Source organism: Callorhinus ursinus, unplaced genomic scaffold (genome assembly GCF_003265705.2).
Source record: "Callorhinus ursinus isolate GAN/ISIS: 27379988/994484 unplaced genomic scaffold, GSC_fseal_2.0 scaffold24, whole genome shotgun sequence".
Taxonomy (NCBI): domain Eukaryota; kingdom Metazoa; phylum Chordata; class Mammalia; order Carnivora; family Otariidae; genus Callorhinus; species Callorhinus ursinus.
Genome location: NW_027397086.1, coordinates 11,549,948 through 11,577,295, shown reverse-complemented (window position 1 = coordinate 11,577,295; position 27,348 = coordinate 11,549,948). Strand labels below are relative to the sequence as shown.

Here is a 27,348-nt window from a genome sequence, read left to right as displayed (position 1 = left end):
GGTTAAATCTTATACTTAATTTTAGAACAAGAAAGCATCCTAGAAATCAGCCTGTTGGATGATGGCACACTTTGCTTTAGCAGTGGGACCCAAAGGCAAGCAAATGGAACATCAGAGCACGAAAGCCGAAGAGTGAGACTTTCGATTGTACTGCACAAGTGCTGCGTAAGCCTGGGGGGGTCCTGCCGGTCACCCCCCCACACACACAGAAGCTTGCCTGTCTTCCCACACTATGGTGGCTTTTATGACTTCTTTCATCGATCCTCGAGATTTCAAAGAGCATAGGTTGAAAACCACTGATGGATATCAAAGCTACCATTTGATGGGTGAGGAGGGTGTGAGCCAGGAGAGGGGGGAGTTCGCCTAATGTCACAAGACCCGTGCCCAGAAAGCTGGAGTTAGTATCCAGATGTCCTGACCCCCCAACCTCATTAACAACCTTTCCTTTCTTAGCTCTCTCTAAAACCAACCCCAAATGTTTACAAAAGTGGTTGTGAGGAAAAATGTCTGCAAGAGCCCTTCCAGAGCTCGGGAACACTCTATGTGTAGACACCATGCTGGGGGAGCCGGATGGCACAGCATCTGGAAGGAGGGCTCCAGGGTCAGGCGGGTGCGTGTTTGGACCCCAGCTCCATTCCTTACCACATGGACGAGCTGGGGCCATGCACTCAGCCTCGCCAAGTCCTGGTTTTCCAATCTGTAAAATGCCAAGGCACTGCTCACCTCACAGAGGTTGTTGTGAGGAGTCAGTGACATCCTTTCATGGCCCATCATTAAGTGCTCAGTTAAAGCTAGCCACTGTTGAGCTACTGTGGTTCTACTCAGAGTATCCATGTGAGTCTAGGGGTATTCCAGCAGTCTTTACTAGCGTATGTTAATCATCCACCAGGCACCACAGCTCCCTTCTAAAACCCAAGCACAGCCATCATGTTAGAGCATTACTACTCATTTTCAAGCCCGCGTAACCCCAGGGTCTAGCACAGAGGCAGGCTTACAGCAGTTGCTAACAAACATTTGTAAATAATGAATGGATGCCATCAGCTCTATCATATTCATCGGTGTGGTTATGGATTTATAGTCAGACAGTCCAGGATCCATCATTTTTCAGCTGCATGACTTTATTCAAGTCAGTCATCTTCTGATCTTTAAAAAGGAAATGTGAACCCCAGGCATCCAACTTTAAGGCGTCCTCAGGAGGCCCACATGGAAGCGAAAGCCAACATGTCAAACCAAGATGTTATCGTTGTCTGACAAAACACAAACAGGGTAAGATACCTGGATCTCTACCACTTGTTCTGTTCCCTCAAATCCTCTAGCTCAGCTTGCATCTTTCCCGGTGCCTGGGACTTCAGATACCGGTGTGTTCTGTTGAGTCATCAGGGAGTGCCCACGTTTGGTTTACACGTGTTCACAAAGAGCAGTGGCTGTATTACGCCAGAAATTATGCCAAGGATCCAAATTTGAAATGAAGTAGATAACTATCGTTCTTAGGTGATTTAGGAATAGTTCTCCCAAGAAGAACTATATATTTTAAAGGTTTTATCTATTTGACACAGAGAGAGAAAGCACAAGTAGGCAGAGACGCAGGCAGAGGGAGAGGGAGAAGCAGACCCCCCACTGAGCAGGGAGCCCGATGCAGGACTCGATCCCAGGACCGTGGGATCGTGATCTGAGCCGAAGGCAGCTGCTTAACTGACTGAGCCACCCAGGAGCCCCAATAAATATATTTTAAAATTCTGAAATTCTCTTTTGGAAGAAAGACTCCTTATTTTTCACCCCTGCTCTCCTTCCCCCTTTCCTGCACACCCCGTATTCATGCTCCCTTGTGTTCCTGCTTTCTATCATGCCCAGAGGACCTTCCCCCAGTAACTCTCTGATCACTCAGCACCCTTCAAGGCTCATCTGTGAACTCTTTCATAGATGGAAACTTGCAAAACCTCAGCCACTATTCAAAGTAGGATTAGAATATTCAGCATAAAGTCACATCCCCAGTCTACGATGCCAACAAATGTGCAAGGGAGACACACCCATTGTCATCACAAATACACAGAAGTCTTACGACCTAAATGCTTGCCTTCCCAGATGCAGGTCGGGGTCCTTTCCTCCACCATGCTTCCTGGTTTTCCCATTCTAACTAGCCCAGAAGGGTTAAGGGTATGCCCCTTCTTCCTTGACCTTAAGACAAAGACTACACCTCTAGAGAGTTTCTTGCATTCCCCAACTCATTTAAGACCACAACGTTTATTGTGTGCTTCTGATACAAGGTAGAACAAAAATCACTTGAGGGATCCAGGAATGAATTGCATATAAGTCCTGTCCTCAACGGGTTTCTAATTGGGTGAGAAATGCAAAGAAGCACTCTAACTTCAGATGGTTTAAAACTAAAGAGATGTAAGTGTAGAGAGCTATGAGATATCCAAGAGAGGGTGAAAGAGCTGAATGGGGAGAATCTAAAATGGTTTCAAAGAGGAAAGAACTTTGGGCTAAGTCCTTTTTGGGTGAGTGGCATTCCAACAGGTCAAGAACCAAATCAGAAAAGGTTGTTCATTGAGGGTCCCTACTTGTTTCCAGATGTGTGAATATTTTTGGGTAAGATGTTGGTATGTTAACAGCATTTGCCAACAACACTACCTATATCTGATGCGGTTGATTAAAAATTCTGTGACTGTGGATGCAGATAAAACAGGATATGGGGGCGCGCCTGGGTGGCTCCGTCGGTTAAGCGGCTGCCTTCAGCTCAGGTCATAATCCCAGGGTCCTGGGATCGAGCCCCGCATCAGGCTCCCTGCTCGGCGGGGAGCCTGCTTCTCCCTCTCCCTCTGCCTGCCTCTCTGCCTGCTTGTTCTCTCTCTGTATCTCTCTGCCAAATAAATAAATAAAATCTTAAAAAAAAAAAAAAAAAGGGTATGAACCCGAGGCCTATCACGTACTGCCTGTGGAACTTCAGGCAAATCGTTTGACCTAGCTGAGGATCAGTGACTTCGTGCATAAGATGGAGAGAAGAGATAGAATCTACCTCCGATGACTAATGCAAAGGCTCAAATGAGATAGTGTATGCCAAGTAGTAAGCACCATCCATGCCTGGCACACAGTCAGCACGCATTAAATGTTAGCTATTTGCTCTTGTCCTTGTCATTGTTCATCTCTTGTGCAAAGTACAAAAACAAGGTGAAACAACAAGTAACAGCCTGCTGAAGGCTCATGATCCCTCGGCCCAGACGTTCCTCCATACAACGAGGCCCAAACCCACACCTGACCCCAAAGAGCCCTCTATGAATGAAAGGCACGGAAGGCGAGGACAAGCTCAACCCAGGTCTTACCTGTATATTTTATATCTGGTTGTAAATCCTTGACGGTGTCTTTCCACAAAGGACAGGTAGCTCCTGGAGTGGTGGAAAGGCCCCCTGTCTGAAATAAGCCAATCAAATTCCTTGGAGACATGTTGGTCTGTCCCAGCTGGTTCCTGGTGGGAGGGCTGCACTGAGATACGGCCCCATACAAACAGGAAGTAGAGGAGCTCAACAAACCTCCAGTTCATGCTTTTCTGCCGGCCTTTTTCCTCTCATTCTTGCTCCATTCTGTGGAGTCCTGAGGAGAAAGAAAAAAAAAGAGAGAGAGAGAGAGAGAGAGAGAGAGAGAAAGGACGAGAAAGAAAGGGAGACAGGAAAGAGAGAGAGAGAAAAAAAATAAACAAAATAAAAGGAAGAGAAAGACACAGAAAAAAATGCCGTTAACATATCTTCATAATATTACATCAGTCTAGTGTGTTAAGATTTATGAAAACCAGGATCATTTCTGGTGAAGAGCATGGCCTCTCCGGAGATATGGGCTCACGTTCCTGCTTTGCCAATCAACGTGTTGCGTGAGCATGGACCAATGCTTAGCCTCATAGGGATGCAGCCTCCTCATGTGCAGAACAGAGGATGGACTTCGAACCCTCTACCTTGGCACTTGTCACATCATACATGTTTCAGGCAAATGTGTTTGAAGAATGAATGAAATGAATGGAGGCAGATCCTGAGTCCCATATGACCAGTAAGGGATGTGGAGACAGGTGCACCTGTGACCAGAGAATTCACCGTTGAGGATTCCGAGCCTCGAGGTTCCCTGGTGTTCAGAAGGGAAACTAAAGGCCAAGGGATCAGGTAGGGTCTTGCTCACCTCTTCTTTTGTGCAGGGTTGGTATCATAGCACCCTGGTGCCGTGCTGGAGAAATATTTAAGACTAAGGGAGAGCTGGGGTGGAGGCTTTTTGTGGGGAGGAGAGAAGAGAGACCATGGGACATGCTTAGCCTTTGGACACTTACAGGTTTGTATTCTCTCCTCATTTTCTACTTATTAGCTTAGCGAATTCCTTATGCCCCCGACCGCGCTTATTCTAGAAGAGCTTATCTTTTTTTTTTTTTTTAAGATCTTATTTATTTATTTGACAGAGAGAGATACAGCGAGAGAGGGAACACAAGCAGGGGGAGCGGGAGAGGGAGAAGCAGGCTTCCCGCGGAGCAGGGAGCCCGATGCGGGGCTCGATCCCAGGACCCTGGGATCACGACCTGAGCCGAAGGCAGTCACTTAACGACTGAGCCACCCAGGCGCCCCTCTAGAAGAGCTTACCTTACTCAATATGGAAAGGCAGCTTTGAATCCAGATTCCATGAATTATAAACAGTATCATTTCAGGCAAGTCACTGAACAGCCCCATGTCTCCCTTCCCCCGTCCATAAAACATGGTGGGCGTTAGCACCTCGTGTGAGAACGGACTGACATGATTTATGTAAAATGTCCCACCCGCTGCTTGCCATTTATTAAGTGCTCAATAAACGGCATCAATGATGACGAGGCTAGTGACAACGATGCACGCTGACACTGTTCCTGCCCACTAAGTCCCTGCTGGGAGTGTCCCTGCGCACAGTCACCACCACCCTGACCAAGTCCTATTTATTTTCCAGTAGCCAGCGGAGCTCAGGCCCTCAAAAGTCATTTCCTGTTTCTATTTCCCTCCATAAGTGTTAGTTGGGGGCGCAGGGGCGGCTCGGCCGGTTAAGCATTTGCCTCGGGCTCAGATCGTGATCCCAGGGTCCCGGGTTTGAGCCCCGTGTAAGGCTCCCTGCTCGGTGGGGAGTCTGCTTCTCCCCCTCCCCTCACCCCCCCTTCAAATAAATAAATAAAATCTTTTCAAAAAAGTGTTAGTTGTTCCTTTCTCATAGCTCTGATTGTTCATTCTGTGCGACTGTATGTTAGTCCTTAGTATCTTTTCTTATACTTGTTTCTGGGTCTGCTTTCCTCTTTGGCTTCAACCGGCAAGAACCTCTGAAAGCAGTCTCTACACATGGCTACAGCTGTGTGACTCAGGACAATCGCGTCCTCTCTCCAGGTCTCAGAGTTTTAGGTCTCCCGTTTAAAAACGGCGAGGACACATTTTGTTAAGTGGAAAACCACATATAAACATGAAGATACGGGACACCTTAGTTGTCTACTCTCCCAGCTAAAAATGGGAAGAAAGCAAAGCTAAGAAAGAGAAAAAACCAAAAAGACAGAGATGTGAATTTCCTCCCCAACGGGCTCTTTCCCTCTGTGGTCCGATTGCACCATTTTATTATGGGGAGCTGCAGAGATCTGCTTGGCACGGCAAACCCCAGCTGTCAGGGGCAAAGGACAGAGGCATGTGAGCCGAGGAGTGGGGTGGCGGAAGCGGTGGCCTGAAGTTTTCTTCAGAGCCTAAAACGAAGCCGTCCATGTTGAGTGCAGAACTCTAGCAACTAGAGCTGCCAACCTTCTGCCGGAGCCCACCTGAGTGGCAAGCAGGGGGTGGAGGGGATTGTTCGGAGATCCTGGTGAGGGGCTACAACACACTGACAGTGCAGCGTGCCGCCCATTCAGCCTTCTCCGCTGCTTCGGCTGTGAGTGGGTGCAGGGTGGGAGCGAAGGAGAGAGTGCTTGGCTGGAAGGCCATCTGCAAGCAAACAGGATGCAGAGCACTGCAGCTTGCAAACAGGGAAATGAGCCTATCCATGGAACAGCAACGCGTGCACATGTGTGTGTGTGTGTGTGTGTGTGTGTGTGTAAGAGAGTGAGCTCTCAGCCCACAGTCCTAGAATTAGCCAACATTTGAACTATCTAATCCCCTTTTCCCAAGGGGCAGCCAAGTTGCCCCCCCAAGGGACATCTTTGAGTGTCATGATGGAGGGGGTGCTGCTGGCTTCTAGTGGGTAGCGGTCTGGGATGCTGCTCAACATCCTGCAATGCCCAGGATGGCCCCACCACAAAGAACCCTAGACCCAAATGTCAACTGTGCAAAGGTTAAACCCTGGCTAACCCAACTCTTTCGTCAAGGTCATGACTGGGCCAGGCGCCTGTCTTCCAGCTCCTGGCCGTCATTCTGTCTCGGCAGGGCAGCGGGGGGAGTGGGTCCATGTGGCTGTGTTTGAGCCTTCTCTGCCGCTGGGGCTTGTGAGACAATCTACATTCCAGCAAGTGGGGATGAGTGCTTCGTGGAAGAAGTCTGAACATATCTCTGTTGATTTAGCAAATCATGATAATGCAGAGAACAAAAACGAAATTGAAAATGAAAATTGCTAAAGGTGCATTTTAATAGACATGGATATTTTGCAGGGCAAGAACAAGGACTGGGATGCATGTTACTGAAATGTCCTATCATGAAGACACTAGGACTCCCATTCTGTGAACAGGCCCATAATAACACCAACTGTACCGGAGACTCAGGATGATGGAAGGGACCCATGACTGATATGTACTGAGCATCTACTGTGTGTTCGGGTCTAAAAAAAAGTCTGTTCTCTTGGTAGTAGCCAAAGCACCCAGAACAGACTGGATGTTAATAATGGTTTCTTCACGAGGTCCGGACAGCTACCCATTTAAGAGATGAGCACTTTGGGGCTTGGAGACACAGAGCGACTTTCCTAAGCTCCTAACTCCTGAGTGTTAGATTCAAGATTCTAACCCATGTCTATCCTTTTATAAAGTCTGTATAGTTTCCACTACATTCCCCAGCCTCACCCCACACCGGCTGCAATTAGGTCCTGCCCTCCAGAGAGTCAACATATGGTGGGAGGGTCACACCCATGCAAGAGGAATTCTGATATGAAATATGCTGTCGTGAGAACAACAGCAATAAAAGACAAACATCCAGTCAAGGAATAGAGGCCACAGGTTTTGTTTTCAACAAAAAGACCTGGAAGGATCCTATAGAATAGGTGGTATTTGAGCAGGTTCTTAAATAGCATGGGAGGTTTTATTAAGCCGAGATGGGAGAAAAGGAAATTCTAGCAGAGCAGGTAGCGTCCGACAAGTCTTGGGGGTGGGAGAGAGCAGGTGGATGGGTGGGTGCCAATGGAAGCACATAGGGCCGCGGGGGCTTTCGTGAGAATAAAGCCCATGAGGCTTTATCCCTCTGTCTCTCTCTGTCTCTCTTCTCTGTGTGTCTCTCCTCCCTCCCAACCCCTGAGGTCCTCCTCAAGAAAGAACTGTGTATTTCAGCTTTGTGCTGTACAGTAAGGGCAAAGAACTGTGGATGTTCAGTAAATTCATTCATTCAGCCATTAACATATTTAGCTGGAAATTAAATCATGAACAGAGCAGTGAGGGCCCTCAGGGAACTTAATTTCCATTGGGTTGGGGCAAGGAACCCAACAAGCAGTACCCATATTTACGATGGTGAGGAGTACTCTAAAGAAAATCATGATGGGATTGACAGTGTGGCTATTCAGGAAAATCTCCCCTGATCAAGTGGTTTTGGAGCAGAGACCTGAAGGAAAGGAAGGAGCGAGCGGTGCGGATGCCTCTGAGCAAAGGAAATGTCTGTGGAAGGAAGGGAATGAGGGAGGGTCAGCACCGGTTGACCTCTGGATGTGGTCGGAGGCCACGCTGTAGCGGGGGCTCCTGCCGTTCGGTTGTGGTGAGTCAGTTGGAGGAAGGAATCCCACAATCACTGAGCACTGTCTATATGCCAGGAACCCAGAGCGGCTCTGCACACGTGCCCTCGCAGCAACACGGTAACAAGTCACGGTCCCTGCCTGACACGCGGGCGGAGGGGAACCTGAGCTTTGGAAAAGGTAAGTCAGTGGCCCCACACCACAAAGCCGGCAAATGGCAGAGCTGGAACTGACAGCCACGCTGGCCCATTTGGGAACCACTGACCACACGTGGCTCTGAAGTGTCTGCAGTCCAAATCTCGAGTCCAAATGTAGATGTGCTTTAAGTATAAACTACCCACTCCCTGGATTTCGAGACTCAGCAGGAATAAAAAAAGGTAAAATATCTCATATATATATTTATATCGGTTACATGTCGATATATTACTATTTTGGCTGTAGTAGGGTAAATAAGATGTATTATGAGAATTTCTTTCACCTGTTTCTTTTTAATTGTTTGAATGTGGCTGCTAAAACTACTTTTTTAAAAAGATTTTATTTATTTATTTGACAGAAAGAGAGCAGGAGAGTACAGGCGGGGGGAGGGGCAGAGGGAGAAGGAGAAGCACACTCTCCACTGAGCAGGGAGCCCGATGTGGGACTCAATCCCAGGACTCACGGGATCATGACCTGAGCCCAAGGCAGATGCTTAGCTGACTGAGCCACCCGGGCACCCCACGCTAAAACTTTAAAATTGCACACATGGACGGTATTGTCCTTTGATTGGACAGTGCGGAGCTAGAATGAGACTTTTCTGCTTTATGACACTGCCCTGGAAGGTCACTCATCGATCCCCACATTTTTATCAACATTGGGAGAATCCAATTCTCTCTCCCCTACAACTGTTCGGTTGAGCCACTGTGCACTTGCCTACTCTGCCAAAATCAATAAACAAATAGACAATAAATACATTATAAATGAAAACTCCCGTGCTCAAGGGCAACAGCTCCCAATCCTCTAAGCTAGAGACAGCCCTGGACATCTACTACCAGGCATTTGAGGACTGCTGGTTTTCCAATATTCATAAAGGGAACTTCCTGCCACTGGGGTTCAGAGCCTATGAAAGAGAGGCTGGTTCTATTCCAAGCACTGCCCTTGACCTCCTGTGACCTCGAGTGAGTCACAGGCTTGCCGCTGTTAGGTGCCCTGGTGGATGGGGAGCTGCTGGTGGCGGCTGTGGCCTGGAGAGCACGTGGGCCCTTAGCTGAACTGTGCTATATATAAGCCTGCAGTGTTATTAAGGGAATCGGGTTCATCCCACACAGAGCACACACTCTAACCATTGGCATTGTAAATTATTTACATCTGAGGAGTACATGCAAGACAAAGAGTCAGAGAAGGGTCTTCCAGCAGCAGGGTCACTAAGCTCCTCCCCTGGAGCCCTCTGCTTGGATTGCTGGGCCATCGCCCACATCCTGGGCCAGAGGGTGGAAGGAAGCACCCCCTCGGTCCCCCATCCTTCGGTGCCCTGAAGCTGATTGCCTGATCTGGGGTCACCCACGGTGCCTGCCTCTTAAGCCTGCGGCAACCTGATAGGCTCATCCAGGCTTCAACTTCTACACCTGGATCTCTGGAATACACTTCTCACCAGATAGCCATCTACGACGCTGGGTGACCATAAGCACACAAGAAGTCCCCTCAGTGCCTCAGTTTCCCCATCTGTAAAATGTGGGCAATATCAGAAGGATCAGTATCTCTTAGGGATCAGATAAGGATTAAATGGAATTTTATTTTTTATTTTTATTTTTTAAATACTTTATTTATTATTTTTTTTAAAGATTTTAATTATTTATTCATGAAAGACAGAGAGAGAGAGAGAGAGAGAGAGAGGCAGGCAGAGGGAGAAGCAGGCTCCCAAGGAGCAGGGAGCCCGACGCGGGACTCGATCCCAGGACCCTGGGATCATGACCTGAGCCGAAGGCAGACGCTTAACCATCTGAGCCACCCAAGCATCCCTATTTTATTTTTTTTTTTTATTTGAGAAGAGTGAGCAAAAGAGAGAGAGAAAGGGAGAGGGAGAGGGAGAAGCAGACTCCCCGCTGAGCAGGGAGCCTGACGTGGGGCTCCATCCCAGGACTCTGAGATCATCACCTGAGCTGAAGGCAGACCCTTAACCAACTGAGCCACCCAGGCGCCCTAAATGGGATTTTAAATGCAACTATTTTGATCTCAGTTTCAGTTGAAGCCCAAATTAGAAATACCATATTCTAGAGAGAGGTATATGCCCACTCTACAGGACTTAAAAAAAGATAGCTAAAATACACCTTTTGAGATTCTTAACCCACAGGATGGCATAAAGAGTTGGATGCTGGGATCAGGAGCGGAGGCTGAGCGAGAAGTGGCTTCGTGCTGTGAATGCTCCCACCCACCCCCAAACAGGGGGAGAGTTAGGGGGTTAGCCTTGCACCTCAGGCTTCAACAAGATCACTCAAAGAACACGATCAATGTTCCCAGGAGCTTTGAGGGGGCAGGGTATGGCTGATCGATGTCTAACTTACACCAGAGAAATCTGAAAAAAGAATTCTAAAAAGGAAACCCTAAAGAGGGATAGGCTAAAACCTGGTGGCAGAGTAGAGGCTGCAATTTGAGAAGTCACCACTTAGCTCATTCCTAAAAGGAATGTGTTCCCCATGGATCTGAGGTGAGAGGCATGCAAAAGAAAGCCAGGAGAGGCTGCCCTAGATCCCACCTGGAGGGAAAGGGCATCTCAGGGAAAGGAAACTAGAATCACACTGCCATTTACCAAGGGTCCCCTACTGGTCAGTAAGCAGCTGAAAAGAGATGCATTTTCCTTCATCAAAAGAATCACAAGTAAGGGATCCCAGAGAAGAAGGGAAGCTTCAGATATTCCCCAAAATGTTACATGGGAAAAACATTAGCACTAAACCTGCTAAGCCCTGGGAACACTGATGCTAAGTCTTCCAAAAAGCACTAGTCGAGGAAGACATGCTCTCTCCTTGTCTGTCCGTTCTTGACCAAACCCTGCAACCTGATGAAGACATGAACAAGGTTAGCAAGATTGAGGAGATAGAGCAAAATCATAAGCCACAGAAAGACAGGAGAGCCTGGGGGAAGAGTGATGTCTCCACCTTAAGTAAAATTTAATTTATTTGTTGTAATATACTGACCTAGACACGTCAAATACTGAACCAAAACTGTATATGAGGGAAAGAGGTGAACATAGCTTGAAAAAATCATGGACTTGCCTTGACTTCCATCCAAATGTCAGGAAAGACCTGATTAGAGAGTAAGTTTAAACAGTGGAAGGCAAGAATCAAACTTTGTCTGTTCCTTTTTCTGATTTTACTCTATGAATCCTGTTTGATCAAAGTAAAGATTTCATGCATCAAAACACTTCACTCAATGCCCAGCTCCACGTAAAAGTCCAATGAAGTCCAATTAGAATTGCCTAATCAGGGCACACGAAGCTAGAAAGAATACTAGAACTTCTGGTGTACATGTTTATTACCTATTTTCAATACTCAGACCAAATAGGAGACCGTCACAAGTCACCAAGTGTACTGAAGTGAAGAGCAGGAGCCTGACAGCATGGAGAAGCTGGGTTTTATCTTTCCTTCACTTTCAATGCATTGTGATGCCTTGGCGTTTATCTTTGCCTCGTGATAGGGAGTTTAAAATTACATGATATTTAACTAAACCAGCTCTCACAAAATGGTCACGTGGCTTAAAAGGAAATGACGGATTTACTATGATCATAATTTAAGCCAATGGAAACAAGAAAATGGTGGAAGACCAGCCACATTACATTGCTAAAGCAAAACACTGAGGATCTAATCAGGTTTGTCTGGAATTGGCCAAAATGATCCAAGATGGTCAAGAGGACTAGCAACACTATGGATTTATATTCACTAATATTAATGCTGACCCTTGCTCTCAGTGGACATCATGCAGCAGGAATTGTGACATTAACCAACGAAGATAACATGCATAAGTAATTCATATACATACGTTCATAGGGAAGCATTTAGTCAACAATTTTAACTGGTAGATGTGTGATTATAAAAAAGATCGGAAAACCATTGGAAAAAGTGTTCATTATAATTTGTGTATTTTATATTATTATTTTCAACCCCATAATCACAATCTCTAGGAGATACTGTAGGCTTCTCAAACTCAAAGTATCCCAGACTAATGCCATCCCTTTCTCCTGGTATTCCCCATTCGGTGAACCACACAATCTCCCACATCATTACTGTGAGAGGTCTGAGACTGTTCCGGAAGTCTGCTTCCACTCCATTCAAGCACATCCACCACCAGCACCACCATCTCCACAGCCTGCTTATTTCTTTTCATATCCAGCCATTTCTTTTTGACAACTCTGTCCTTCTCCTGTCTTCTCTGTGAACCTGACTGTGATCCTGCACATCTTCCTCTTCTCTCTCTCCCCCTTGCACACTTTACCTGAGAAATAATCTATTTTTGTAGCCCATCTCCTCTTGTTATCTATCATTCAAAACACGGCTCTCTCTCACTTGGACTATGACAATCATCTTCCTACTGGTCTTCCTGCTTCATGTATCTCTGCCACCTCCAGCCTAAGCACCACTGTGGTTGCCGGATGCATTTTTCCAAATACAGATATGACCATGACACTCCTCCCCTCATTAAACAACTCAGTAGTTCCTATGGATCGCCTTACCCCTTAGTCTTGCATTTAGCTATGTTTACGAGCTGGATCTTGTACACACTCGCTGTTTCCTGCTTCTACTTTTTCACATCCCACCCTCAATTTATCCAGTTCTCTACATTCTCTCCCCAACGCACTGACGGAACACACTATAAACTTTGATGCCACATGCTGCTCATGCTGTTCCCTCTTCTTGTGCTGTCCAGCCCCATTTCCCAATTTTGCAATAGGCTGTTCATGTTTCACATTATATTTTAAGTGAATCAGTAAGGCGGGTGAAAGACCACTGTGCACTATGCTATGCTAGATACCATGCCAGACTCTTTCTCTTGCCCCATGACATTCCACCCATTGAACAATCCTACGAAATAGATAGCATTAGTGGATCATCTGTTTTGTAGATGATAAAACTGAGACTCTTTAAAAAAAAACTGGTTATTTTTCCAATGTCGCATTATTTTAAAGTGACAGAATTAAACTTCAACCCAAGCCAATTCTAAGTTCTATGACTCAGTGCTTGAACACACCAAAGAAACTACATCATCCTCAAGTTGTGGTTCCCTTGTTTTGACAATCATGAGCTACCACAAATTAACTGTGAAGATGTTAATGAAGAGAATGGCTGATAAGTTAAATGGAGCTGTGAAACTTATGGAAATGGTGAATCTAGGGAAGGCCATGGCAATCTGAAAGAAAACTGAAATAGGTGGACTGATTATTTATGTGATTTTTGAAAGGATCCAGAAAACTCTTTTTTTTTGTTTGTAATTAACAATATAAGTATGTATAGTATCCTTCCTTCATAAATATTTCATTTGGAGCCACATTTAGGAATATGATCTAAATTCAGGGAAACTGCCTTTTAAGTGTTCCTTCAAAATTATCAGCAGTCTCTATGGGAGATCTTTCAAAAAGGAAAGTGAAATGAACATTTCTAGAATGTCCTTTTCTGGGCCAGTTTGCTAAAATTCAATAAATATTTGTTGAGTGTCCCTACTATTTTAACTAACTCTCATAGTCCAGAGTAGGAGATGGACAAAGAAACATGTATTGCATATAATGTAACAGGGCAAAGATGGGGTATACCCAGTGTTCTGTGGAGCATGGAGACCCCAGTGAGGGTGTCCAAGAGATGCTCCCTGGAGATGACATCCAAGCGAGGCCTTAGGTGCTAAAGAGGCATGTGTGAGGTGACAAATGCGGGCTCGATATTTCAGGCCAGGAGAGAAACATGTGAAAGAAATGAAGGAGTGTGGTGTGAATATAAGATCTAAGACATTTCAAAGCCACTGCCGTGGGAATTTTGAAGAAGGGAGTGGCAGGAAATGAAGCAAGGAGCTAAATGGGGTCACATGCTTTATAGTCATAGCTTTACACACGACTGGTAGCTTCCTAAAGACATAGATTCTTCCCCCTCTCCCCAGTGTATACCCAATCATAGGGTAGGCACTAAATCAGCATTTATTCAATGAATGAACTCAACAAATCAGGACGTGGGATTAGACCTCTGGGACCACAGGGAACCACTGAAAGCTTTTAAACAGAGGGGTTCTATGTTAAAGTTTCATTTTAGATGGATTAGTCCAAATGTAGGGGTAGTGAATGGATTTAAGGAGGGACACAAATAAAAATGAGGAGGTCATTGGTGTAGTCTAGGCTAGATAGGGTCTGAAAAAGATATCTCATATTTGACAGAAAGTTTAAAAGAATTGAGGGACAAAATTAGCAAGATTTGGCGACTCTCTGGTTGGGTGGAGTGGGGAAAGAAAGATGTCTGTGATGACTCCTAAGTCTGCTTTGATGATCAGACTGATGACGATGTCATGCATGATAATAAACAACAATGAAAAGGGAATGTCCTTTCACAGGATAAGTTCCCTCTTGAACTGTTGAGTTTGAGGTGTCTGTTGAACATTCAAGTCAGAACTGGACTCTAGAATCCTCGAGTCCAAATCAACAGAGAGGCCAGGGCTAGGAGTAGACATTTGTAAATCGGTGTGAACTGGTGGTGGTTAGAGCTCTGGAAATGGATGAGAACTCTTGCGTGAGACTCCTGTGTGAGTGGTGGGAAGCACGCACAGAGCAATGCACATATTTAGGCAGGATGAGAAAGAAAAGAACCCTATGAAGTAGAATAAGAAGGGACTGTAAGAGGAGGAGGAAAACAAGAATTGTGAGAGAATATTGTCTACAAAGCCAAAGGAGCAGAAAGTTTAAGAGAAGCGTCCAACAAGACAAGGACTCAAAATGCCTACTGGAGTTAAGAATACTAACTAAGGTGGTGACAGTTTTCAGTGCTTTGATGGGAACTGAGTATTCACTGAAAGAGATTAAGGTGTGAATGGGACATGAATACACAGAGGCAGAGAGCGTAGAGCCCTTGGCAAAGAAAGGAAGATCAAATAATCATTAACCAAGGCTCCTTTTCTCTCCACCAGAGAAGGAAGTGAACAGTCAGTGGAGGATTTTGTTTTTTCTTCATAGGATGAGGATATTTGTAAACGCTGAGGACAGATACAGAATTAAAGAAAAATAGAAAAATACGAGAGAGAAAAGAAATTAGTACTGATTGAAAGAACAGCATGGGGTTCTGGCATTGGGATAGAATGCCAGCCTCTGTACCAGCCACTGGGGAATCAAAGAAAAATAAGAAAGTGTCCACGGCTTTAGGGAGCCATAAAGTGGTAAGGGAGAGAACTCCGTATACTCCAAATTGCAAAACAATGGATTGAGTTTTATCAGAGACCTCAAGAAAGTGTTGTTGGAACAAGTAAAAAGTAACTCACAGAGAGCCTGTTCAAGAAGACTTCTCAGGGACGCTGAGATTTTACTAAGCCTCTAATGATTCAGGTAGTGATGGTTCGGCAGAAGGGGGGCGGGGAAGGGACGGAAGAGAAGGCATTTCAGATGGTAGGACCAATGTGAGCAAAAGGCACAGAATCACACAAACCCACCTACTGTGTGCAAATCACTAAACCAGATGCTGCCTGGGAAGCAGAGACGAGTAAGGAAAGGTTGCTGGCCCTACAGAAGCCTACGGAAAACTCTGGGGTTAAGAAGGAATGCCAAAGATGGGGGCTGGCACAACGCAGATGCTCAAAATATAATTGTTCAATAAATAAACAGTGTTCTGCTGAGTTAATGGCTCTGAATTCTTCCCTGTGGCTCATCTATTCTTAACATTCAGTGGAGCCAATAAATAAAACACTTAAGTTCCCATCGGAACCTAAATTTCAACATTTACTCATCAAAAGCTCTGACCCTTGGGTTGATGTGTCCATCAGGTCACTAATGAAAACAGCTGAAAGTTTCCTGGTGGATCCATTTGGATAGAAGCTCCTTGGGCTCGGCTAGTTCTCGTGCAATGGCTTCATTCCTTCCCACCGGGCTTTGTAAACGATGAACCCAAAGAACTGTTACAGTTACAACTTCTGCTTGTCCAGGACAGTCATGGAACCCAAGGAGAAAGTCAGGGGACACAACATCTGAGTGTTTAAGTAGGTGCTGGGTGGTCCATCAGAGATTTTAAAAAATGTGGTCGGTTTGGAGACTGTACACATCCTCTCTCACTTCTCTCTCTTAAGGCTCTTCTCATTCCACCCCGGCAGGCCAGCACGATCCATGCTGCAAAGGGATTGGGCTCTCACTTGATCTCAGAGCTACCTTAATATATAGAGGGCAGAGATTTATACCTCTCCTTCCAGAGATGAGAAAAGTAACGTTCAGCAAGGTAGCACCCATAAATTCGTTTAACAAGGCACAAAATTCACTGAGTCCTCAAAACATTCCCATGTAATGCGAGAGAAAACACAGAGGCCAGAAAGGTTCGGTAATTTCTCCATGGTCTCACAGCCAGTGGGTTATTTTGTTTTGCTTCTTTCTGTTTGTTTTTTTTTACCTTAATCCAGAATAAGTTTGGTTTCCTACTGCTGGCCACACACAAGGCCCTACCAGAGGACAGCAATTTTCTCAACACACATGTGCATTTTTAATGTTCCAGGTCAATACCACATACACTAAAGTGTAAGATCCACCGTCCTGGCAGAAGAGGCAGATGGGCAGGGTCATTTGAGGCCATTGCTTAATTCCAGGAAATGCCTTACTGATGTTGAAAAGTCAAGTAGCACCATGAGCGATAACCAGGGTTCTTCCCACTGTCCTTCAAATTTCCAACAAAAATCATCGCGCTGTCTGAATCTGCAGGGCTCATCTAGCCCCAACTGTGTGGTTTCAAGAAACCTTCCCCACCTCTCTGAGCATGGCTTCCCATCTACGTTGCTCGATTTGGGAACTCTGGATTTAATCATTCTCGCCACCATTTTTGAGTCCTGACTCTACTAATGATTGTGATGAAAATAGTTTACGAACATTTAGTGAATGAGAGGAGCAGTGTCAGGAAATTTCCAAACATTATTTCAGTGGATGGCAGGCCCCAAATCATCACCCCTCTCTAGAACCAGTCACTTTCTCGTGTAGTTTTCCAGCTGTTCTACTAAAGAGGTGGAGTCTGTTCCCCATTCCTTGAATTTGGGCTCCTCCTCAGAACCCCCTTTGGTCACTAGCAGGAGACAGAAGTGATGATGCATCAGTTCTGAGACTCCAGCTCCAGAGACCATGTGGATTTCCGTTTAACGTCTTGTGCTTCTGCGATCATCACAAGAAGGATGTGATTGTGCTTCAGAAAAATGACGAAGGGTGTGTGGAACAGACAGGCCAGCTAGCATGCCTCAGCCACATCGAGCTGAGAGCGGAGCCCCCGATGAACTGCAGGAGCAAGAACAGCTCAGTCTAGATGAGTGTGATGGGCTTACATCAGCTGGCGCACAGAAGAAGGAGCTCTAATTTTAAGTACCAGTTGCTGAAAGCCACTGGATTGGTGGGCTGTGTGTTGGGGGGTTGGTAAACTAACAGACACACTAGGTAACAGTACCATTCCATTTCGTAGATAAGGATCCTGAGGGTCAGGGAAACTGAGTCACGTGTTCAAAGTCACACCGTGGATAGTAAGAGTCACACCTGATTATTTGATTCTGGGCATGTCTAGGTTCTTCACTGCCACCCTGCACTGTCAGCCCCTGGGCTGGGGACATGGCCCCCATGCCATGTGCCTTTAAGCTAGTGGGGGGACTTCTGAGTCCTGAGCCCCCTCTGCTTTTAAAACGCACCTTCCCCACTGGACTTCATCAGATATTCTGAAAGTGGAATCCCAGAATCTGTGGTCTTAAAAGACTCCTAGATGACTTTACTGCATTTATATGGATGATCCGCCCAGGTGGAGCGTAGGAGGGGAGCTCTAGTCCTGAAAGAGAGGGGCAGGAAGTACTCACTGAGGTTCTCTCCTTCTCATTGGCTGGGGATGTGCAGCGTAACCTAATCCATCTATGCATAAGAAAGGAGGCTCGCAGGTTTTAAGCCCGAAAGAACAAGGTGTTTCAAGGGGAGCTTGAGGAAAGAAGAAAAAAAATTGCATCTTTTGGATGAAAGGACCCTTAATCTTCAAAACACAAACCATTTTTCCATACCAAAGCTCCTTCAAACCTAGGAAGTCAGCTGAGGCTTCAAGTCAGGCAAACAGCTTGTGTTTTGCAGATTAAGGAGCCTTTGACCCAAAGGATCCATTTCTGTGAAACTGTAAAGGAAGTGCCTGGTCTTTTTCTAGCTGCTGCACCCCCGGACAGAGGCCACTTTAAATGCAGACAGAGAAGGGGGCTGCTTCCCTGCTGGGACTGGGGCCCAGCGCAAAGGAGGCAGGAGATGAATGGGAAAGTTCCTAAAGGAGGTCTTTTGCCCCCAAATATCATACCCGCTTCCTTGCCAGGATGCCCCAAATATTCACTATAGAATAAACACAACTTTGAAATATTGAGAGTTCCCTTTTGAGGGAGAGGGCTAATAATACCAAGTGGCAGGAATGGGCATCCATCTCGCACTCTAGAACTGAGGGGCCACATGACTTCATCTGATCCCCACAACAGCCCTGCATCATCTGCAGGATGGGGAAACTGAGTCCTCACTTCAACAGGCAAGGAAATGGGACTCCCAGAGGGTTGAAGTAGTGAGTTTAGGATTATCCAAACATAGTCTCCTGCTCTTTCCTAGATCTGACCCCAGCCCCAGGGCAATCAGCAAAGATAAAGCCCGAAGCAGGTTTATTTATGTGATGTGGGAAACAAAGGCAAAAGAGAAAACTTAGGTTTCCTTGCTGCTTATTGCCCATTGACAAGTCCTTGAAAAGGGCAGAGTGACCTTCCTGGGAACTCAGCTGCCTCCATGTTAATACCCCGCTAAGGGCAAAAGGCAATCTTCCCTTAACAGTATCCCAACCCCCCAGGATCCTGAGTCTACTTTAACATATAAAAATCCCTTTGGAAACTTCCTTTATCTCTATCCCCCCCACACCCCAAGATATATGTTAGCAATCATCCTCCAAGCCTATGGCCCACTGATGAACATCTGAAGGGTCTCACAACTAAGGCTTTATTAGACAGTAATAAATGACCTTTGCCTAACAACAGCTAGCCCCCTCAAGGTCCTGGAAACCTTGCTTCCAGAATTCCTTAGAGACTTAGGCTATCCCTAACCCACTTCCCACTTGGAAGTATACAATGGGCCACTCCTCATGACCCCAGGGTAGCTCTTTCTGCCCGTGGGTCCTGCCCCGGGCTTTAACAACACCCCCTTTTCGCACCGAAGTCTCAAGAATTCTTCGTTGGCTGTCGGCTCCAAGACCCCAACAATTTCCTACATCATATGTAAGATAAATTAAAGGATGCCATGAGGCTTAAGGGACACTGGACTAGGCTAAGTCAGGATGCCTAAATCCTCACCCCATTCCTGATACCACTGCGTAGGCAAAACAAGGTAACTGATATCCCAGGTCTCTGGAACTCGGTCTCTTCACCTATGGAGTCAGGAGGTCGGGCTTACATGCTTTCCTAGATTTCTTTCAAATTCAATATTGTCTTGGGCTAGGATTCTATCCTGGTTGAATAAAGAACAAACGGAGGGAGAAAGGAAGGAGGGGGAGAAGAAGAAGACAAAGAAGAAGTGACAAACAGAAGACTGAGAATGAAGGAAGGGGGGCGCCTGGGGGGCTCAGGCATTGAGCGTCTGCCTTCGGCTCAGGTCACGAGCCCAGGGTCCTGGGATCGAGCCCCGCGTCGGGCTCCCTGCTCCGCGGGAAGCCTGCTTCTCCCTCTCCTACTCCCCCTGCTGGTGTTCCCCCTCTCGCCGTGTCTCTCTCTGTCAAATAAATAAAATCTTAAGAAAAAAAAAGAATGAAGGAAGGAGGGGAAAAGAGAGGGAGAAGGGGAGCAAGAGGGAGAGAAAATACACCAAGCTCGATTTTGGCTTGCCTTAGATGAGGGGAAATTATGCCAGGCAAGAGGGATTGAGTCTAAGAAAGTGAATGGATTTGATTTGTCTAAGCCTTAGGAAAGCAAATATTACCGCACGTTGGCTGACTGCTACTGACTTCCAAACAGAAAATGGCTTCCAGATACACTGTGGGTACTCAGCAGGGTCAGTCAGAGTGAGTGATGAGGTGGCCATGCACTGCTGGAGAGAAGGGAGAAAATTATAATGTTCTCCTAATGGAGACCAACAGAAAGAGCCAGCCCAAGAGGAAAAGAGAAGGCCCCAGCTGGGCCTCCCTTAAAAGGCTCGGATAATTTACACCAAATCCTGAAGGGCCTCTGGAAATGGTTACCCTAAGACTGAGCCAAGTCACAGTGTTGAATGTGATGGGAGTTGGTCAGCGCACAAAGCACTGGTTTGGGAGTCAGGAGACCCAGGCTCTAGGCCCGGCTCAGGCTCTAATTCACTGTGTGATCTGGGTTTAAGGCTCATCCTCTCCATGGGCCTCAGTCTGTCCGTGTAGAAAATAGTTGGAGGTTTTAAATGATCTCTAGGGCCCTTCTGGTTCAGCCATTCTATGATACCCTGTGATCAAATATCCGTGACTTTCACTCATTCAACCGGTACTTATGGGACACCTGGTACCATAGGGCAGGAGGTAGCTGACATCTATAAACCTGCAGTTGGCTTTGTGTGAGGTTATCAACACTCTCCTAAGGTGGGGAGTTACCCAAAGGTGCCATCCGCTCTAGCCTTCTAGCTCCAAAAAGTACAGAATCTTAAAACCTGCACGGTGTGCGGTTCATCTTATACTTGATGACCTACAGGGAAGGGAAAAGGCATTCCTTAAGCACCATAAGATCTCGGGCAGTCAGGAAGTTCTGCTGGGTCTCACCTGAGCCAAGCCAGCCCTCCTGGGGGGGGGCAGTTCTCATTAAGGTGAAACACGTGGGTAAAAGTCCTCTGATTTACATATCAATGTCTTACTGGCATCAGGAATCTTGTGTAAATTGAAAAGAAAGCCCATCAGAAACGTCCTGCTCATACTCTGAATCATTTTAGGTTGAATAAGGCTTAAAGAGACTCAGATGCAGGGCTTCATTTCATGAAAAAGGACGCCAAGGCTTGCCCAAGGTCCCACAGCTAGTTAATGGCAGAAACCAAGAGTGGGGACACCCTCTTCACACCACCTCCTGCCTCCGATTTTTACAACTCTGGAGCATCCTCTCCTGCTCCTCAAAGCATTGATTTTGGGGGTAAGGTTTTGTTCTGTTTCGTTTTAGCATAAGGGCCATTTCCAGGGAAGTCAGTTCCCAAATTCCGCTCCTCATTACTGTGAGAGCAATCGTGCTGTCATGTGTGTGAGGGATGGAGAGACAGTTGGGCCTTGGGGGGACACGCTGGAGGTGATGGAGAGGGTGGGTGCTAGTGCAGGGGCTCCGCGTGCAGGGGAGCCCAGGGAGCCAGAATGCCACAGTCAAATGCAGGGGTGGAAACAAAGCAGCGGTATTGATTCGAAAAGGCAGCTCACTGAGCTTGCCGCTGCCAGCCTGGCTCTCCCTGGCCCGCTCTCCTCTCAGCCACCCTCAGAGGTTCAGAACCATCTACTCTGTATGCAGGGGGTGCATCGCAGAGACTCGGGACCAGATGGGATGTGTTCACCTGACAAGATGAGAGAGAAGAGAGAAAGGGAGGGAAGAGAGAATATGAGACTAGAAGAGGATGTATCCCTCTTCGCAGATGAATACAATAAAATGAACCAGGAGAAAGGGTCTAGAGGGACAGGAAGCTGATTCTATGGCAATGGGGTGGGGCAGCTTTTTTTTTTTTTTAAGATTTTATTTATTTATTTTACAGAGAGAGAGAGAAAGAACAAGTAGGGGGAGCAGCAGAGGGAGAGGGGGAAGCAGGTTCCCCGCGGAGCAGGAAACCCAATGCGGGGCTGGATCCCAGGACCCTGGGATCATGACCTGAGCCGAAGGCAGACGTTTAACACACTCAGCCAGCCACCCAGGGCCCCTGGGGCAGCTTTTTCTTTAAAAAGGACTGTGGGGATTGAGAGAGAAGGGTCCAACGTCTTCCCCATCACAATGGCTCTGTTTCTAAGCCAATTTTCATCCTCTCGTCTCAACCACTGGACCAGCCTCCTAATTCCTTCCCTTCCAAAGCCTTGCAGGAAATAGATGCTCAATAAATGTTTGATGAGCAAATAAACAGCCTCGAACACACAGTAAGGTGTCAATCATGACGAATTTGTGTGAATCACTGCTTCTTCAGGGGAAGAAAATCCAAAGGTCCAGGCCATAAACTCGAGGGAATGAAACGGCCAGGCACAGAGTTCAGGAGGGGATTATGACGACGAATGGTAGGCATGTGACCCAGTCTAGGACAGTGGACTCCTTCCACCTAGGAATGCTATCTCCAGGCTGCCAGGTCACCTGACGTCTCAGGAAAAGCCAGAAGAAAACCCAGATTTTTATATGACATCTCTTCCTTTCCAAGCGTTGACAAAGGATCTCTCCCTCCACTCCCTGACCTGTGAAGGTCAAATACAACTCGTGCATGTGCCAACAGGTGCATCTGTTTGTGACCCTGGACTTACAGGATCAAGTCCAAATATCTTTATTAAATACCCAAGCCTCTCCCTTAACTAGTAGGTTCCCTAACCTTGCTTTTGCTTTCTATTCAACAGCACAGATCCTGTAACTACAGCAAGTCCAACTTCCTAACATTTTGGGAAATATACTTCTGTCTTTATAGGGGCAGAATATTTTCTCTGTTTTTTTTCCCCACTTGAGCCAAGTCTTCTCCAGGAGCGGTTCCTGACTGCATCAGCCCCCTTCTCAAGTCCTGTAGCTTGGAGGGGATATAACTGTTCTTTGTCCTTTAAAACATGGGCCATCATTCCATAGTTACTTAATAGAATCCCACAGTGGAAAGTGTTTGAATGGGAACCTAGGATACCTGGGTTCTAAGCCTGACCATCCCCCCACCTTACTGTGTGGCCTTAGGCAAGGTGACTCTTCTTTCGGAGACTCAATTTCCACCACTTTTGAAATAAGGATAGGTGGCCTTCATATAGAGAAAGGTATTGGGGTGCAGGCAAGGCTCTCCAGGCCAATTCTTCCCCTGCCTTGAAAAAACACCAACCTGTAAGGCTCTGAGTAGTTTCTGGTATGCAGATTGTGGGTATAATGTGTTTGCCTCTGCAATGACGCTTGCTGTTTTTGAACTCAGCTAAGCTTCCCTGGTCACTTATTACGCGCCAGGCACGGTGCTAAATGTGTTTTCCGTATTTTTTATACCTGGTCTCTTCTTAGCTCCTAGCCATGATCTGGGAGAATAAGACCAACTGGGAGTGATTGCCCCTTCGTGGCCACTCTCAGGCCATGACTCTCTTATCTTGGAGTCACTTCCAGTGTCTGGAGTTCAGTGTCCTCTTCACAAATGGGAAAGACTGGACTAGAAGGAATCTTTCCGCTCAAAATAGAGGGAGAGGGAGGGAGGGAGGAAGGAAAGAGCGGAGGGAGGGAAGGAGAGAGGAAAAGAGGAAGAAAGGAAGGGGAAAGGGGAGTGAGGGAAGAAAGAAAAGGGAAAGGAAGGAAGAAGAAGAAATTAGGGTGGAAAGAAAAAAAATGAGGCACTAAATGAAGGGAGGGGAGGCAAAAAGAAAACTTGAGGTTCTCTTTCTACCTGGACAGCAGATCCTCCTAGTCTTGGTTTCCTCTAGACCAGGAACAGAAAACTTTTCTTTAAAAGGCCAGGTAGTAAATATTTTAGGTTTTATGGGCCATACTGTCCATGTTTCAAATACTCGACTCTGCCGTCGTAGCATGCAAGCAAAGACATGGCGTGGCTGTGTTCCAATAAAACTTTACTGGCAAAATAGCTGGGGGGCCAGATTTGGCCCCTCCTCAAATGTCCTTGTGCTTCAGAATGGAGTCATTTCCCCACGTCATCCTCTCAGGTACAATTTCAACTCTTCTACCCAGAAGAAGCCCCATGAGCTGTTCTCCCTCTCCAGAAATGACACTAAAGGGATTTCATTTATTTATTTAGAATTCATACCCCACTTGCCCCCAGACACAGCTAAAGTGATATTACAAAGTTAAATAAGATATAAATCAGGACAATTAAAAATAAAAATGGAACAAAGAATAGTTAAAACCCAGTGAAGGAAGAGATGCTACCAGACACCTGGGAAGAGCTAATTGATCTGGATTTAGTTCCGAGGTTCCTGGCAGCTGAAGTAAAGTGAAGTTAATTGGCCCCCAAGGGGCTCAAATCCCTGAGTAGGGTCTCATTAGCATCAACCATCTACCAGGGAACAAAGGAAGGCTGAGCTGAGAGGTGTGACAGTGTACCCTGCCCCCAGGGTGCAGGGACAGCCAGGAACTGCCCCAATCCAAGAACCCCTTTCCCCCCAAGCCAGGCCGATCTTGAGCACATCACAGCTGACCTTCAGCACATCCCTACGACAGAAAGGAAGCGTAGGATTTGTGGCAGTCAGACTCATCCAGACCTTGAGACACTTGATTGAGTTATCAAGACTCTCGGGATGGCATTTTCTGACTCCTTCAAGGAAACACTAGCCCTTGCCTACTTCACTGAGCTGTTGGGGGAAGTGAACTTATATATGCCAAATGCCCGATCAGGCTGGGGACAGAGGAAACTCATATGACTGTTGTTAATTCCTCCTACAGAATTGTTAAAAGGCAAATCCTCAGTAGATATAGCTTCTCCGTTGAAATTTGAAATTGGCCCTTTCCTTTCTGTTCTCCCGAACAAGAGAGAGACAAGTAGGTGAGAATCATGGGGCCAGAGAGGAGGAAGCCAATAGGCATCAGGGTGAAATGATAAAAGGTCTGAATGGGAGGATGTATGTGGCTGAGAAACAGACTTCCAGGACTGGGTGTTTTATAGGTTCCAATCCCTGCCTCCCCCCCCCTTTTTTTTTGTTTTTGTCTTTTTTTTTTAAGATCTTATTTATTTGAGAGAGAGCGAGAGAGAGAGAGAGAGAGAGAGCACAAGCAAGGGAGAGGGAGAAGCAGACTCCCCACGGAGCAGGGAGCCCTTCACAGGGCTTGATCCCAGGACCCTGGGATCATGACCTGAGCTGACGCTTAATGGACTGAGCCACCCAGGCGCCCCTCCCTGCCTCCCTCCTAAACGTTTCAAGGTAGAGATAGCAGAGCAACTCCTCCCTTTCTGCTTCCTTCTTAAATACCTCAGCCTGGGTGCCTACCCTCCACACCATCACCCAATCAAGCCTGCTTCTCTCAAGCCGGCTCTCTAAGTATGTGAGGATCCCCTAAAAGATTCTTAGAATTAGATGTAAGAGCTGGGAAGATGCTACAGTTCCTGGGGTCAAGCATTTCAGGAAACCAGGGCTGTGGACACTGGCCAGAAGAGACATGGCTTTAAATGGGGACCTGGTTTTCCACAAAGTCACTTTAATTCATACAGTGAAAAAAAAAAGAGTTCCCTTTTCAACTCTCTCCCAATCCTGATTAAGTTAAGGTGAAAGACTCGTTTTGGTTTTACTTTGTTTCATCTTCTCTCTAACATTTCACAATATTCCTTTTGACACAAAGTGGGCAGCCCTGAAGATTGGAGACTCGGGCAGGAAAGAATACAGCTAGAATATATAAGCCAGACCATAAACTAGAATATCATTGCACCGTTTTTGTTTTCGTTGTATGATTCGTATGGTTAGCCATCTATTTAGTGCAAATAAGGCTTTTTGAAAAGGAGTTTTGTGGTAGTGCTATGAGATTTCCTTTATAAACGTACACATTTCTGTAAGAAGTCGATTCATTTAAGGAACACCATGAAGTGGCGTAGATGGAAGGAAAGGAGAACAGAACTTGTGAAGAGGGCACCTGAAAGACTGACATTTCAAAACTATTGATCTAAGCCAATTCCTTTGTTTTAGGGACAAAGAAACACAGACAAAGCGAAGGAAAATGTTCTGCACGATGTCTCCTGTAAGAACTAGGACTCTGGAGCCAGATCAGTCCCACTTTGAACCCCCGATCTGCCGATTCCCACACTTACCTGGGGAATATTACCTCCCTTGCCTAAATCTCCATCTCTGTGTCCACAAAAGGGGAGCCTTACTGGCATCTGCATCCTGGCCTGCAGCTGGACCCAGAGTTAATATGTTCAGCCCCCGAGAGAGGTCTAGACGTGAGACCAATAAGACATCCCCCATGACACATGACATACGTGATTTGTGAGCCAAATTAACTCAACGGTACTGCGATGGACCGATATTGCCTTCATTCCTATTCCTAAAACGTAGCTATTACCATACCACTGCCCCAAACTGCGCTTAGGCTCGTGCTGGAAAAATCCATGCACAGCATCAAGCAAGCTGCATCCTGGAAGGATTTAAGCCCAAGGTTATGATGGAATGGAGACTTCCTCAGTTCAAATCCTAGGTTTTCCATGAACTATGTGACTGTGGCAAGTTGTTTGATTTCTCTTGGCCTCTTACATATCTATAAAAGAAAGATTCATAGACTACATCAGGCTGTTGCCTGGATCAAAGCAATTAATGCACATCAAGCAGCCAGCAGGGTGTCTGGAACATAGAAAGTGTGCACTAAACGCTCCCTAGTATTATTAGGGCCCGGTGTCAAGCCGAGCTTCCCCCAGGTCATTCGGCACTTCCCCCAGGTCATTCAAAGTCCCATTTGGCTTCTGTGCTGTGTCCAAGATGTGATCCACTAGGGGTGGCGGGAGAAGGCCCCACAGCTGTATAAAGTGCAGATGCAAACAGATTGCTCCACACCGGCCCTGGGGAATGAGATAGGGAGTCAGTGAAGGGTGAACCGTAGACGAACATCTGATTCAAAACACATCAGGAAGAGAAAGCTGGCTATCTGGGTCACGTTCTTCAAGCCGCAAACCCTGAACTTCACGACAGCTCCGTCCCCGATGCCGGGCACCAGGCAGCATTTCTCTCTGCTCACGTTTACCACACTGGCTGCATTTACATTGCATTCTATGGATCTGGCTTTTTCAAAACGTTTCCTCCTCCTTGCACGGCATCCTATCTGAAAGCCACTCCTGCCCCTTACACCCGGAAGCCCATCTTGCTGCATCTAATACAGGCTTCCTGGTTGTTCTTTCCCTCCATCTCTGCAGGGGGCTTCCTAATTGGGTCAGTGAATCCTTGCTCTTTTACTCAGTCCCCAAGAAGTAAGTGATCCTGGCAGGTACTGCAATTTGAGATGCTGTTACCCACCCATGGCTGTGTTGTGCAGAGGGATTGGAATATCCCTCTCATGCTCCTGGACCCCCTGGCTGCCCTCGGCCCATCTACTCGGAGCTTGTGATTCGTCCTCAACAGTCTGTGGTGGCTCAGACCTCCATGTGTTTGCACATGCTGTTCCCACAGCTAGAAATGCTCT

The 27,348-nt window shown here is 46.5% G+C and overlaps 1 protein-coding gene across 1 annotated transcript in view; it reads right to left on the bottom strand.

Moving 5' to 3' along the window:
- Positions 1 to 27,348, bottom strand: part of BRINP1 (BMP/retinoic acid inducible neural specific 1) — a 177,870-nt gene that overhangs the window by 125,519 nt on the left and 25,003 nt on the right. Inside the window, exon 2 of the mRNA XM_025888606.2 lies at positions 3,321 to 3,588. Within this exon, the coding sequence (XP_025744391.1) occupies positions 3,321 to 3,538 (218 nt within the window). The 5' untranslated portion in view covers positions 3,539 to 3,588. The remainder of the gene's footprint in view (positions 1 to 3,320; positions 3,589 to 27,348) is intronic.